Source organism: Terrapene carolina, unplaced genomic scaffold, assembly GCF_002925995.2.
Source record: "Terrapene carolina triunguis isolate 2854851 unplaced genomic scaffold, T_m_triunguis-2.0 Scaffold96, whole genome shotgun sequence".
Taxonomy (NCBI): Eukaryota; Metazoa; Chordata; order Testudines; family Emydidae; genus Terrapene; species Terrapene triunguis.
Genome location: NW_020664447.1, coordinates 8,484,965 through 8,501,263, shown reverse-complemented (window position 1 = coordinate 8,501,263; position 16,299 = coordinate 8,484,965). Strand labels below are relative to the sequence as shown.

The window sequence follows — 16,299 nt, the reverse complement described above, 5'->3', positions numbered from 1 at the left end:
GCTACCCTTCCTCTGCAGTCACACTTACCCATCATCACCACCATTCGTGGCCAGGAAGACTGCAAACAAAGTTGGCCTCTACAGACTATTTTTATTGTAATACAGTATTTTGAATCCAGATTCAATTCTTGAGTCCAAATTTGATTTTTTTAAAAACTACTTATTTCAAACAAAAAAATAAAACCACTGATCTTCAATTTCTTTTAAAGAGATGATGCCTTAGTGAATTGGAAACTGAAGTTTAAAACCATGCAACTTTAAAATACTTTAGGAAAACAAAAATTTGCTTGGTTTGAACTTTAAGTTTTGCTAGATTTTATTTTTACATGCTACAGTATAGACATTTAACTTTATACTGAATTGCTAAATAATAGACACTCTTTTCATTAGGATTGCGAGAGGGGGTTTTATAGGGTTGCCAGTGCTTTAGGAGGTTTTAACTTTTGGCATCTAATTATATGTTTAGTTTGAGATATTGAATATTTATTATTTGGCTTCGAGGAGGTAGTACTCTGAATGAAAAAACACAGACATTTATCCTAATTCTTGATTAAGTGATCTAAAATAAGTCACAACCTTCCTACACCTTAGTTTCCTCATCTGTAAAATGGAGATAATTGCCTCACCCATGTGTGTAGTTTTTTTATATTATGCTTTTCAAAGCCTTTTATCAATGTGTAATAGTACTGGAGAAGAGAACTGCAAGTAGGTGTGGATTAGTCAAGAAAAGCTATAAAGATTCAAAACATACTCTAAAGAACCTATCAGTTTCTTGGGGTCAACAGGGGGTGGATATATGATTTCTTCAATGTGCTTTCGATTGCAATAAGCGTATGCTGTTGAAACATGCATGAACACCTCCAAATTCTTCATTCGCTGGGCCAAGATGACGAGCTGTTGTGTGGCAATCACATTTAACTGAACAGCATCTCTGTTAAAGAAAACAGACAAATGAAGATGAGTAAGAGTAAGCATGTCAGAGAATCATAAATTGAGGTAAAAGTCTCATGTGGTCATCTATTCACATCCCCCTACCAATGCAGACATAACATTTCCCCACATCTTGTCCAGTCGATTTTTAGCTGTCCCTAGTAATGGCTTGCACCACTTTCCTTGTAAGACTGTTCCAGTCTTAGAATCCATAATATGGAAGTTTCTTAGTACTCAGTCTAGTTTTCACTAATTTCATGCCACTGTTTTTAGTTCTATCCCTGTGTACCATCTAAAAAAAAAAAAATTCCTCTGCTTACATGGCATACACCCTAGTCAAGTTATGAAACTTCTTTATTTTCCTAAAATAAAATCCTTCTCAACTAAAAACAAGGGAGTGAAAAATGTTTACATGACAATCTATAATTGCTAGGCTCTTTTGCTTTCTTCACCTCTGACCCTCACACAAGGTGTCTAACCCAGTATCAATAGATATTCATATATAAACCCACAGAGCCATCCACATCAGGCAGTTAACACGTCAAGCTGAGCAAGATCTGCCCTGGTCAATACTTCAAAGGGAGGTCTCCAAAGACTTCATGTTGGCAAGTCAATAAGTGATGCTCTCCCTTCTGAGTCAGTGCTCAGGTAATAACCAGATATGCGGGGGACGGTTGGGGGAAGGATGAGTATTATGCTAGTCATGGGGGTCTTGTATAGAAGGAAGGCAACCAAAGATACCAAGGTATTGATTGCTTCTTGTCATTAAAATTTCCATGGCACTTTCTGAAAGGCTAGGGATGAATCCAATTTTAATTTAGCTAGTATCTGGGCTGTGACTTTCTGGACACACAAATTTCACCTATAAAATTTCACATAAGTTAGGTATTCTTTCCAGTTCTATTATATTACTATGGGTTATTGCCTTCCTCCCCTGAGCTAGTGGCATTTCAGTAATACTGGTGGACTATTTATAAGGTTGTCAAAATTTTGTTGGGATAAAGTGCTATATTAACATCGAATACAAGTTTGAGGGGTTTTTTTTTTTTTTTTTTGCTTTAACGTAAGTAGAGTTACACAGAGATGACAGTTTTTCAGTAATCTCATATCAATTTTTCAAACAATCCCTACCCCATTGCAGCAAAAGCACAATCATTTTACAAAATGTTATCTAAACAAGAAGTATTACATTTTTTCATAACCTATTTTGGCTTCAACCTTCAGCTTTTTCAAAAGACCAAAAGAATTGACCCATGAAAAATTCCCTGCATTTCTAACTTAGGAAATGGAAAAAGTTCTGAAACAAAGTCCAAACATGTTCTGTGCCTGCTTTTTAGGTCAGAAGATGAATAATTTTGAGCTTGAGTCAACTCTCTGGGTGCAGGAGAGAGATGAGGCAGAGACTCAACAGCAGGGAATTAAGTTCTGACCAAGGGCTTCCTAGGGGGACTTATCGGCGAAGACTGCCCAAGAGAAATATCTGTTCAGCACACTTCCAGTTGCCCTTCCCAGCCAGCCCCATCCACTTGTGTTCTGCTTCAGGAGATTCCAGACCTGCCAGCAGGGTGGAAATTACAGGAGGCTTGAGGCATTATGTCCCCACTCCAGAAGGATTTTTCACTGCTAAAGGCCTCTGTAAACCTAGCTCTTCAGCTAATTCCTATGTTGGTGACAAAAGGGAACTGCCTAATTAAAAGAATTTGTGAGAAGGAAGTATAAAAAGGGGGTTTGCTCATTTTCATCATGTAGCATTCCCAGAATGCCATGATCAGTATTTGCAGGGACTCGGAAATTAGGGTTTCCTAACCCTACCTTTCACTCTTATATAGCGCCAAGTTTCTTTCCCTCCTCCTTCCTGAAAAGAGATTTATCATATAGCAACAAAAGTCAAAAATGTACTGTAACATTTCAACATTGAAAAATTTTCTACTAAAAATGGATATACCAAAGCTTACTTTATCTCCTTTGCTTTTGTGAGTCCTTTTCTTCTACAAGAGTCTCTTTTCCTTAAGCTTTCAGTAGTTGTTTTCCCTCAATCTCTTTAGAAATCTTCCTAGTAGTTTTCTCCCCACACTTCCTCTAATCTGTATTGCTACCCCTTTGCCATTACTTTCTCCTTCCACCTCACCACATATATCTCCTCTTCCCCTGCACCCACCCTTAGCATATATTTGATTCTCTGACCCCAGATTCTGTCAGATGAAGCAAGAGCTAGAATTTTATCCCCATACCCTCAGAATGAGAGCATTTTTGTTCTCAATACACCCTTACCTTCCAAAAAGGCTGACCATCAAATTACATATACGTGTGCACTCTTTTTATGACCTGGTTCATAAAATGGGTGGTGGTTCAGCTCAACTGCTAAGCCAGATGAATCTTGCTCTAGCCCATCCACATCCATTTATTATCCACCAGCTAGACTTTCATCAGAGGCCATGACAGCAGGAGCTCACAAGACACATGAAGGTGCCAAGACCAGTACAAGCAGCAACATTACTTAACTTTCTGTACACCTTGTGCCTGTACCAAGCCTGGGACCTGGCACAATCTTCATATTCGTCTTTCCCCAACAATGGCCCTTTATACTTATCCTTTAAATCCTAAGGGTTAAAACCTTCTTGGGGAGTCTCCTTATACAGAGGAAAAAATTAAATTGACCCTATATGCAGTGAAACTCATGAAAAAAACAAGGTTTTTTTTGTTTATAAAATTTTGCAGACAAATGTTATTTTCAAACTGGTGTCCCCTTGAGGAATACACTAATATAATTCAATTACATTAGTTTTTTTCATATCAAGCTTTATACTCACCTCAGTGTTTCATTGAATCTGACTGTAGCAGCACAATGGAATACAATATTAATGCAGTTTATGAGCTTTTCTTTGTCCTGCTCACTAAGGTCCAGTTCATTCTGCGTAAGTTCACTAGTAACTGCTATTATTTTCTCTTTAAATTCAGGCTGTTCATCTCTTAACCTGTCAAAGAGCTGTCAAAAGAAAATCAGGACTAAAAATAAAAATTCACACAATGATTTCAGATGTAGCAAGAGAAGGGGCAATTAACTAAAACATATTTTCTGCCTATAACATGGAGTTATACTTCCCTCAATCATAATGGATATTAAAAAATATGGATTGTAAAATTTCATATCACATATCAGTACAAATTGGGATGAGCAAGTTATTCAACTGGCAAAGCAGCCAGTGAATTATGCAGGTCATTCCAAGTTAATGATAAAGCTGAACAGGCATGATGCATTTTTTTAAAACTATTTATTGGAACTACTTTTCCTGTCCTTAAAGCTAAATTCCTTAAGCTCCCACAAGTCCAAATGCTCAGGGCTCCAACAGAGCCATAGAAAGCATCTAAAAATTAACTAAAGTAGCTATAATCAACTTACAGTCTACTATCTCTGGCCCATTCAGAGCTAAAAAGCAAAACATTTTACCCTATCTTCCACTATATAATACTGTAGTCTAGAAGTGAGAGGACTCCAGATATCAGTCTTTAATCCCATGACATTTAGGTCTAGAAGATGTGTTGCTGACCCAAGAATGAACACACCCCAAGGCCTTAAGCCAGGTGTCATTCTGGGGAAAGTTTCACAATTGAGAAAGAATGAATAAAAACCCACTTCTCTTGCAGGTAGTTGCAAAAGAGACGGGAGGATTTAAGATTGCTCAATGGGTTGGAATGTCAGAGTAAATCACAGGAAAAACAATTTAGTAGGCAGATGAAAAATGAGGCTGTTAGAGGCACAATAAATGTGTTCATCACATCTGTAGTTTGTCGCATGGATTACCACCATATATTTGGTGTATTACATACAAATACAAAATCCTTGTCTTTTTTTCCTCCATTAGATACCCAGAAAATTTACAGGGGTAACAAACTAACAGTAATGGAAGTTCCACATGCTATGGTTTTCATGTATCAGTACAACAGAACCTTAGCGTTTAGGTCAATATCCCAGTCAGACAGGAAGTTCAGTTTAGATTAACATCTAAACAGAACTTTGAACAGAACACTATCAAAATGTTTTAATCCAACATCACATTAACAAAAATGAAAAGCCTCCAGTTAAGTAGCAGCTACTACTACTGAAAGTGTTGTTTAAAGACTGAGCTTTCAAGGTTGTGCTCCCCATGAAAAGGGGGAATAACTTTACTAAGACACCAAATTTTGCAAAACAAGTAATGGTGAAGTCTATGCTTTTCAAATACTACTTTTTGAGCATATGAAGTGCTACTGGAAATCAGAGTTAAAGATGCCAGATGCTGTGTAGCAAAGAACTTCTCTAGACCAGCGGCAAGGAACCATGCAGCTCATTAGGGTAATCCGATTGCAGGCCGTGAGATATTTTTCTGATGTTGACCGTCCGCAGGCATGGCCCCCCGCTGATCCCAGTGGCCATGGTTCGCCGTTCCCGGCCAATGGGAGCTGCGGGAAGAGGCGGGCCGCAGGGACGTGCTGGACACCATTTCCCGCAACTCCCATTGGCCAGGAACGGTGAACTGCGGCCACTGGGAGCTGCGGGGTGCCGTGCCTGCAGATGGTCAACACCAGCAAAATGTCTCACAGCCTGCAACCAGATTACCCTGATTGTCTGCAGGTTGCTCACCACTGCTCTAGGCATAGGTTTGTGCTGAGTTCTTCACATTTACACATACAGTCCTTCACATTTATACAGACACATCAGAAGTTATTTGGTCAATCTGAGACTTCGAGCTTAAAACACAACTGCTATTCTTGTCTATACCATTATATAGGTCAGTGCATGGTAGTAGCATAAAGCTGAAAAGAACAATAAAAAAGGAAAGACTCCTTAGTTTCTATAACCAAACAGTAACTGAAACAGTAAATTAAATCCAATGAAGTGGCTAAGCATCTGACTAGGATTTAAATGCTCCTGAACTCTTGATTCCTGTATCCCCAGAAGGAATTGAGAACAACAGCCATGCTTCTGGATTTAAACAGAGGTTCTTTGTTCCTCAAAGTTACTGCAATTGGAGTAAGAGAGAAGTTGGCTGAATGCCAATATAGTTACACTGAAAGCATGAACTGAGTTTTCTTTAATCAGTTAAAATGGGGAGGAACTGGTTGAGAATTTGAAAGTGGAAGGCAGCTTAGGTGAAAGTTTTCATGAAATGGTAGAGCTCATGATTCTAAGGAATGGTAGGAGGGAAAACAGCACAATAAAAACAATGGATTTCAAAAAGGCAGATGTTAGCAAACTCAGGGAGTTGGTAGGTAAGATCCCATGGGAAGCAAATCTAAGGGGAAAAACAGTTCAAGAGAGTTGGCAGTTTTTCAAAGAGACTTTAAGGGCACAAGAACAAACTACCCCATTGAGTAGGAAAGTTAGAAAGTATGGCAAGAGACCACCCTGGCTTAACCAGGGGATCTTCAATTTTCTGAAACTCAAAAGAGAGTAATAAGCCTTGTGGATAGAGGGGAGGCGGGAGATGTGGCATATCTTGACTTTAGTAAGGCTTTTGATGCTGTCTCGCATGACCTTCTCATAAACAAACTAGGAAACACAACCTAGATGGAACTACTATAAGGTGGCTGCATAACTGTTTGGAAAACCGTTCCTAGAGAGTAGTTATCAGTGGCATATCCAGTGGGGTCCTGCAGGGATCAGTTCTGGGTCAGTTCTGTTCAAGATCTTCATCAATGATTTAGATAATGGCATAGAGAGTGCACTTATAAAGTTTGCACACGATACCAAGCTGGAAGGGGTTGCAAGTGCTTTGGAGGACAGGATTAAAATTCAAAATGATCTGGACAAATTGGAGAAATGGTCTAAGTAAATAGGATGAAATTCAATAAGGACAAATTCAAAGTACTCCACTTAAGAAAGAACAATCAGTTGCACACATATAAAATGGGAAATGACTGCCTACAAAGGAGTACTGCAGAAAGGGATCTGGGGGTCATAGTGGATCACAATGTAAATATGAGTCAACAGTGTAACACTGTTGCAAATAAAGCAAACATCATTCTGGGATGTATTAGTAGGAGTGTTGTAAGCAAGACACGAAAAGTAATTCTTCCTCTATACTCCGTGCTGATTAGGCCTCAACTGAAGTATTGTGTCCAGTTCTAGGCACTATATCTCAAGAAAGATGTGGACAAATTGGAGAAAGTCCAGAGAAGAGCAACAAAAATGATTAAAGGTCTAGAAAACATGACTTATGAAGGAAGATTGAAAAAATTGGGTTTGTTTAGTCTGGAGAAGAGAAGACAGAGCAGATATGATAAGAGTTTTCAAGTACATAAAAGGTTGTTACAAGGAGGAAGGGAAACAAATTTCTCCATAACCTTTGAGGATAGGACAAGAAGCAAGGGCAGTTTAGGTTGGACATTACGAAAAACTTCCTGTCAGGATGGTTAAGCACTGGAATAAATTGTCTAGGGAGCTTGTGGAATGTGCATCACTGGAGATTTTTAAGAGCAGATTGGACAAACACCTGTGTCAAGAATGGTCTAGAATCTAGATAATAGTTAGTCCTGCTATGAGTGTAGGGGACTGGACTAGATGACCTCTTGAAGTCCCTTCCAGTCCCATGATTCTTCCCATAACCCCTCCAACTGTAATGGGGCAGGGAGAGGCTGGAAGCCAATAGTCACAGAATCATAGAAACATAGAATATTAGGGTTGGAAGGGACCTCAGGAGGTCATCTAGTCCAACCCCCTGCTCAAAGCAGGACCAATCCCCAACTAAATCAGCAAAGTGTGCCCAGGAAGCCCCCTTAAGAAGGGGCCTTCAGTCATTCCTCCCAGCTGCCACCAATTTCTCCAGACAAGAAATTCTTTAACAAAATAGTTCATAAACAAGGGAGCCAAGGCTGTTTAGCTGCAAGTACCGTGTAGCCTTCCAGAATGCAGAAGTTGACAGCCAAAACACAAACCTGTGGGATCCAGCAAACTCAAAACACCTGTTAAGATAATGCCTGATATACCACATACCCCACAGAGTCTTAACTCAGGCCCTTCCAATTGCTTCCCTAGGGAGTCCCTCAGGGAGATTATAGTTAGAACTGTGATCATAACTGGTATCATAACTGATTTGTCAATTTGCTGGCAGTTCTGGAAGATTGAAAGTTGTTCAGTTCAATCTTCAGTGAATTGAAAAAGTTAACATTTCATTTCAAGCTTGTTGTTATTGGTTGTGTCTTGATATAACCTTTAGCCCAGCAGTTAGGGCACTCACCTGGGATGTGGGAAACCCAGGTTCAAATCCCCACTTTGGAGCAGGGACTTGAACACAGGACTCCCTGATCCTACCTGAACATCCTAACCACCAGGTTACATGGTATTCTGGGGTGGGTGTCTCAGTCTCTCCTGTTGAAGCTATTTCACTTTGTATAAATACATAGATATACATTCAGTGAGAGCATCTATAGCTTCGTGCAGTCATCTGGGAGGTAGGAGAGAAGGACACACCCGAATTCTTGTCTCTGCTTCTATTAATATTTAATTGTGCTGTGTTTCAACATTTCTAAAGTTTTGTTTTGACCACAACAATGCAAACTAGACACAAATTAATGAAATGTTTTATTTACCAGGAATTCACATTTGGGGAGGCGGGGAGGAGAAAAAGGATTCAGACAAAATAAATTTGCCCAACTAATTAGAATACTACATCAATTCCCAAGATATGGACATCAGCAGGGAGGATGAGGAGGAGCAACGCTGGGGAAACTTAAGTTCTTAAAATCCATTGATCCTTGCTCTGAGGAGTTCCTCAGAGCAATTTACCTTAGCTCTCACTATGTGATTCATTGTTCAGGGTGATGTATACCATTTACAGTTAGTAGTCCCTAGAACAGTGGTGTAACAGAAGGTGTAACAGAAGAAGGAAGGCTTCATGGGAGTGTTTGAACAGTAGTACAAACGTGGAGTTGTGCTGGACACAGAGGAGATGCCAGGTGATATTAGGATGAGGTCAGATACTGCTATATTCCCAGCTATTGCTACGTCCAAGCCTCCTGAGGTGCAAGTGAGAACTCTTAAATCAAATCAACCCTGGTAGGATGCCAATCACTAGTCAGGAAGACTCTATTTAATCATGGATTTCCACATAAAAGTGCATTCTTGTTGGTTGTTATAACCTTAATACATGTTCTTCACAACTCAGAGATAGATGAGGTAAGAGAGACCCAAACTGGGTCTCTTTTACAGCCAGCTGCCATTATAGGTTTTCCTTTCTAGTGAGAGAATAGTATGGTAGATCTCAAATCAATGAAGGCAACACTCAGAAAGACCTCAACACTTCTGAAATATGCTGCTCAAACAGTTTCACTTTTGTTTTTACTGCCTGTCCCTCCCTTCTCACATTTATCTCCAGACTTCTTTTCCTTGTCCAGATCTATTCTACCCCCAACAATCTTCTATTCATTGAACTTTTTGAAACTTTGCACTTTTAAAGAGAGGTAAGGGACACTGTGTGTACACAAATTTGCAGAGGGACAATAGGGTTGAGGTCTGTTATTTCACCCCTCTATATATTATTTATTTAAAAACATTTTTGCTGTTAGCACACAGTTTGAGAACTGCAAAACTAAGCATCTCTGATGGGATCTTCTAGATACTTAGCACTGAGTCCCACTGGGTAGATAGAAAGATTATTTAGGTTAATCTACACAGAAGCCCCTGGAACCCCATAAGATTGGGTCCCTAAACCATGAACTATTAGAACTCATTTATAAAACTTTTCTTAAACATGACATGAATATATTGTCTCATACTATAGAATTAATAATCCCTATTCCATGATTAAATATCTTTGAGCTATAATGTATCTTAATTAAAACTATCTTTAGATAGGTTTTTTCCTCAAAAAAAGCATGATCAAAAAAATCCGATTTAAATAAAAAAAAATCCAATTTCAATTAAAAAAACCTGGATTTTTATTTATTTATTTATTTTTAAATCATTGCTTTTTATCCATCCTGCAGACAACTGCAAATTGTCCTTGGCTTTATACTGATACACAGCATCATGAGAGACAGCTGGAGTGCCTGAATAGGAGTTGTGGTGGACACAGAACGTGGCTCACATTGGAGTTGTGGTGGACACAGAACGTGGCTCACATGTTTAGGGTCCGGGAAGGTAGTTTTATACTTTCCGGGCCTATTGTGTTCTCCATGGGGTCAGGGTTAAGGTAGCTTGGCACAGAAGACAGTAGTACCCTTAAATCTGAATTTTATGTTTCAGAGGTTTAAGTTTTGCCTTTACTCTGTCCCCTTTAGGACAGGAAAGAGTATATGGGGCTCTACTGGCCATTAATTACATTTTGGAAAGTCAAAAAAAGTAGAAAATGCAGAGTTAGTAGTTTGTTTGAGCGCACTTCCAAGATCTCAAATTTCTATGCCAGCTTCTACATTCCGTAAGGCACTGCTAAGCACAAGGCTTAACTCCTATGTAACACCACTGTTTGTTAATGAATTAAGATTTAAGTTCCCCGTCCTTTCTCCCCCTTGTGAATGTAATTCTTTGTATTGCTATCAAAGTCCCTGTCTCCGATACTCAGCCAGCATGCTCCTGGATTCTTCACAGTCCATCAACATTGTTCTAGTCGGATAGAAAGACTGGAAAAACAATGCACTCCCTTCTCAAGAGGGGAATACACCTTCTGAAGGGAGGAATGCCTCTCCAGCATTATTTACTTTCATTAGCCCAGAGCACCGGGTACCCAGGGTAGCAAAATATTAACAGTTACTTTGTCAAAGAGAAATCACTGAAATTCCAAATTGAAGAAATTTCATAGTAGGTTCACATTGTAATGTAGATTACTACTAACCAAAATTCATGGGAAATGGGGGGTGCTAGATCTCCACAACTCTATAAAAAAAATTGAGCATATTTTGAAATGTTGGTATAGCTTATTTTGGTAAGTTTAAAGAAATAAGCTATGTTGATAAGCACCTCCGCTATACAGTATAACTTCATGCACACTAAGGGGTTGCACCAATTTGACTAATTTCTAAACTACAATAGTTAAGTGGTACAGAAACTGTAGACAAGGGTAATTTAATTTCCCTGTAAACCACACATTTAATTTTACATCTTCTGCAATATTTTCACACCGTCTTCCAGCTAATTCACCTTGGGGCAGCTCTAATAATAATAACTCTACCTAGCTCTTAGAGTGCTTTTCATCAGTAGACCTCAAAGCACTTTACAAAGAAGGGATATGTTTTCCCTATTTTACAGATAGGGTAACTGAGGCACACGGCGCCGAAGTAGCTTGCCCCAGGGCATACAGGAGGCCAGAGGCTGAAGTGGGACTAGAACACAGGTCTCCTGAGTCAGTGTTCAATGCTCTATCCATAAGGCCACACTACCTCCCTATAGGTGACTACACATTTTATTAGCAGACTGTAAAACACAAGTCATTTACATGACAACCATTTGACATTTCAACACTGCTTTGCACTTTAACACACAAGATAGCTGAATTAAAAACAAGACCTTTTAACAAAGCTGAAAGCGGGTAAGACGCTCCACTTGAAATGTACATCCTCTTACCCTCACTGTAAAACCTATCACTGGGCTTTTCACTTGAATGTAAAGCACACAAAAAAGTCATCAGCAGAACTTAAAAAAACAAGCATATAATATGGTATATGACATTCAAAGAATGTGTATCTGTCCGCAAGTTTAAATGGCAGAAAACAAGCTTCATTATGCTCATCTGCTGTATGTGTCCCTCTGTCTCCAGGAGGGAGATGTCTATTTTCCTTTAATTTGTTAAAAGTCAATGCAACCCTGATATTTAGTTATTAATACCACAGCAGTCAGTTATTTGGAAGTTTGTATAGCAAAAAACCTGTTCCAACATGTTCACGGTTGCTCACTATTTCAGAAGTTTCTTTACAATGGGGAAAGGAGGTTTGTATCACTTCTTTAGTCAATTAACACAAAGAGCTTCCAGAGACATACCTTACAGCTGATCATTTCTTCCATTCGTTCTTGAGGCGTCTGACCTGCTTTATGTCTCACCAATATATAAACTGCTTTCACTTTAGGGCAGGACCTCAGTAGCTTTTCCAGAAGCACCTTTCCCATGAAGCCAGTAGCTCCTGTGAGGAGGACATTCTTTCCTTCATAGTATTCAGGGATGGATACCATTATGACCTTAACGTTTAACAAGAATACATTAGAAAAATGTCACTTTATGCAGGCCTACAGATCTGTACCTCCTTCATTATAATGCAAAGATATGAACATTCAGTCCTGTGGTTGAAAGTAGAAGCTCACTGATCACATTCTTCATCTATCGGTATCCCCTTCCTTCTTACACAAGTAGGTCTTAAGTTTAAGCAAATGCCATAGGTTTTAGAAGCAATTCACAGAATACCTTTTAAATTTTTTACACAATCTGGATCCATGCTACTGGCACAATTCAAGATTTCTCCCTCTGCCCCATCCCAATTTCTCCCTTAGTTTCTGGTTATTCAGAACTGGCTCTAAGTATTTAGCCAACAATATTTTCTTTTTCATTAAGTGAAATAAGCCACCTGCTTTGCACAGCTAGATAGATGGAGTTTTAAAGAGACTGTACAATATAAACAGAAATTGTATATACCCACTTTACGTAACCACCCATGGGACCGATAAAAACTGGGTGGCTACTACAGAAAGTTTAAGGTAAGTTTGTTGTCTGTAGTGTATGTGTTTGTGGTATGCTTGCTGCTGGACTGGTCATGTGGTCTGTCTGGGGGACTGTGTGCTGAGCCTAACAGCCTGCTAGGCAAGGCTGAGAGCTTCTTAATGAGGCTTTGATCCCCAAGTCCTTTAGCATCCATCAACCCTTTACCGGGGGCGGGGCTACTCAGGAAGACCAGGGCTTTAAAAAGCCCACTCCTAAGCGGCCAGAGGAGCTAGTCAACAGGAGCAGCTAACAGGGGAGTTTTGCAAGGGAGTTCTCCAGGTGAAGGAGGAGCACTTACGTAACCCTTGGAGTAAGTTTGTTTGGGGTGGGGGGGGTCAGGGGGCAGCTAGATATACTTAACATTCTTTAAACTTAAAGCCAAAACCACCCTGATAAAAACTAAACATCAAAGGAATGAGCTACTGGAGTAAAAAAAGAATGAGGTAGAAGTCCAGCAAACTGAATAGCCCCCACTCTGTTATTGCACTGAATAAAGCATGTATGATATGGGCAGGTAGCATATATTTGCATTTGGTGCATGGAGCTCCTGGCCCTCAGAGACTGTGTACGGGCTTTGGAGACCACAGTGGCTGAACTGGAGGAGCTAAGAGACAGAGAGGTACGTATATGAGACTTTCCAGGACACCGTAGAATGGTCTCACCCCCGGTCTGACAGCCTTTGTGCTGTTGAGGAGGATGAAAGTGTCAGGGAAGGAGAACATCCAACTGGAGCAGAAAGAAACGATTCCATAGTTCAGACCCTCCTTCCACATGATGTCATGGTATCCTCTCGCCCTGAGGATACCTCTCCGGGGAAGGGAACTCCAGTTATTATGAAGATACAGGTAATAGTTATGGGGGATTTGATCATTAGAAACACAGATAGTTGGGTTTGTGATGATCAGGAGAACTACATGGTTCCTTGCCTGCCTGATGCGAAGGTTGCAGATCTCTCGAGACATCTAGATAGATTTATGTGTAGTGCTGGTAAGAAACCGGTGGTCGTGGTACACATAGGTACCAATGACATACAGAAGGATAGGAGAGAGGTCCTGGAGGCCAAATTTAGGCTGCTAGGTAAGAGATTGACGTCCAGGACCTCCATGATAGCATTCTCTGAAATGTTTCCAGTTCCACATGCAGGGCCAGACAGACAGACAACTGCAGGGTCTAAATGTGTGGATGAGACGATAGCGTAGGGAGGAGGAGTTTAGATTTATTAGGAACTGGGGAAAACTTTTGGGAAAGGGGGAACCTATACAGGATGGGCGCCACCTAAACCAAAATGGAACCAGATTGCTGGCATTTAAAATTGAAAAAGTTATAGAGCAGTTTTTAAACTAAGGACTGGTGGAAAGCCGACAGGTACGGAGGAGCATGTAGTTCGGACAGAGACATCCCTTAGGGGAGGATCTATTAATGGAGTTTCTCTATGTCCTAGTAAGGAGGAGAGGATGGAAGATGATAAAATACAGGTAGGATCTGATGAGAAACAGTCAAATGAAAAAAAGAATCCCATTCAATTACATCATATAACAGCAGACAGCTAAAAAACGACAAGTTTTTAAAGTGCTTATATACAAATGCTAGCAGATAATAAGAAGATGGGTGAACTAGAGTGCCTTGTATTAAATTAGGATATTGATATAATTGGCATCACAGAAACTTGGTGGAATGAGAATAATCAATGGGACACAGTAATACCAGAGTACAAAATATATCGGAAGGACAGAACCAGTTCTGCTGGTGGGAGAGTGGTACTATATGTGAAAAAAGTATAAAATCAAATTAAGTAAAAATCTTAAAATGAACCAAACTGTACCATACAATCTCTATGGATATTAATTCCATGCTCTAATAAGACTATAGCAGATGAGATATATTACCGACCACCTGACCAGGATGGTGATAGTGACAGAAATGCTTAGGGAGATTAGAGAGGCTATAAAAATAAAATAAAAACCCTCAATAATAATGGGGGATTTCTACTATCCCCATACTGACTGGGTACATGTCACCTCAGGACAGGCTGCAAAGATGAAGTTTCTTGACACCTTAAATGACTGCTTCTTGGAGCAGCTAGCCCTAGAACCCACAAGAGGAAAGGCAATTCTTGATTTAGTCCTAAGTGGAGAGCAGGATCTGGTCCAAGAGGTGAATATAGCTGGAATGCTGGGTAATAGTGACCATAACATAATTAACTTTAACATCCCGGTGGCAGGGAAAACACTACAGTGCTAGGCTGCCATAGTATTTAATTTCAGAAAGAGGAATACACAAAAATGAGGAAGTTAGTTAACAGAAATTAAAAAGGTACAGTGCCAAAAGTGAAATCTTTGCAAGCTGCATGGAAACTTTTTAAAGACACCATAATAGAGGCTCAACTTAAATGTATACCTCAAATTAAAAAACAGTCAGAACCAAAAAAGTGCCACCATGGCTAAACAACAAATTAAAAGAAGCAGTGAGACACAAAAAGGTGTCCTTTAAAAAGTGGAAGTTAAAATCCTAACAAGGAAAATAGAAAGGAGCATAAACTCTGACAAATGAAGTGTAAAAGTATAATTAGGAAGGCCAAAAAGAATTTGAGGGACAACTAGCCAAAGACTCAAAAAGTAATAATAATAATTATAAAAAATTGCTAAGTACATCAGAAGCAAGAAGCCTGCTAAACAACCAGTGGGGCCACTGGACCATCGAGATGCTAAAGGAGCACTCAAGGACAATAAGGCCATTGCGGAGAAACTAAATGAATTATTCGCATCCGTCTTCACATCTCAGGGAGATTCCCAAACCTGAGCCATTCTTTTCACATGACAAATCTGAGGAACTGTCCAAAATTGAGGTGAAATTAGAGGAGGTTATGGAACAAATTGATAAACTAAACAATAAGAAGACACCAGGACCAGATGGTATTCACCCAAGAGTTCTGAAGGAACTCAAATGTGAAATTGCAGAACTACTAACTGTTGTCTGTAACCTATCATTTACATCAGTTTCTGTACCAAATGACTGGAAGATAGCTAATGTGATGCCAATTTTTTAAAAAGGGATCCAGAGCTCATCCCAGCAATTACAGACTGGTAAGCCTGACTTTAGTACCAGGCAAACTAGTTGAAACTATAGTAAAGAACAAAATTGTTAGACACAGAGATTAACATAATTTGTTGGGAAATCGTGCCTCACCAATCTACTAGAATTCTTTGAGGGAGTCAACAAGTATGTGGACAAGGGGGATCCAGTGGATATAGTGTACTTGGACCTCTGACAAGGTCCCTCACCAAAGGCTCTCAAGCAAAGTAAGCTGTCATGGGATAAGAGGGAAGGTCTTCTCATGGATTGGTAACTGGTTAAAAGATAGGAAACAAAGGGTAGGAATAAATGATCAGTTTTCAGAATGGAGAGAGATAAATAGTGATGTCCCCCAAAGGTTTTACTGGGACCAGGCCTATTCAACATATTCAGAAATGATCTGGAAAAAGGGGTAAATAGTGAGGTGGCAAAATTTGCAGGTGAAACAAAACTACAAGATAATTAAGTCCAAAGCGGACTACAAAAGGATCTTGCAAAACTGGATGACTGGGCAACAAAATAGCAGATGAAAGTCAATGTTGATCAATGCAAAGTAATGCACATTGGAAAACATAATCCCAACTATACACATAAAATGATGGAGTCTAAATTAGCTGTTACCACTCAAGAAAGA

General features: G+C 39.6%; 1 protein-coding gene across 5 annotated transcripts in view; it reads right to left on the bottom strand.

Moving 5' to 3' along the window:
* The window catches only part of FAR1 (fatty acyl-CoA reductase 1), an 86,986-nt gene that overhangs the window by 39,945 nt on the left and 30,742 nt on the right, over positions 1-16,299 (bottom strand). For all 5 annotated transcript variants that reach the window (XM_024213528.2, XM_024213531.2, XM_024213532.2 and 2 more), the window contains exons 2-4: positions 11,882-12,076; positions 3,741-3,916; positions 752-931 (exon numbers count right to left, since the gene is read on the bottom strand). In XM_024213528.2, the coding sequence (XP_024069296.1) occupies positions 752-931; positions 3,741-3,916; positions 11,882-12,070 (545 nt within the window). In that variant the 5' untranslated portion in view covers positions 12,071-12,076. The remainder of the gene's footprint in view (positions 1-751; positions 932-3,740; positions 3,917-11,881; positions 12,077-16,299) is intronic.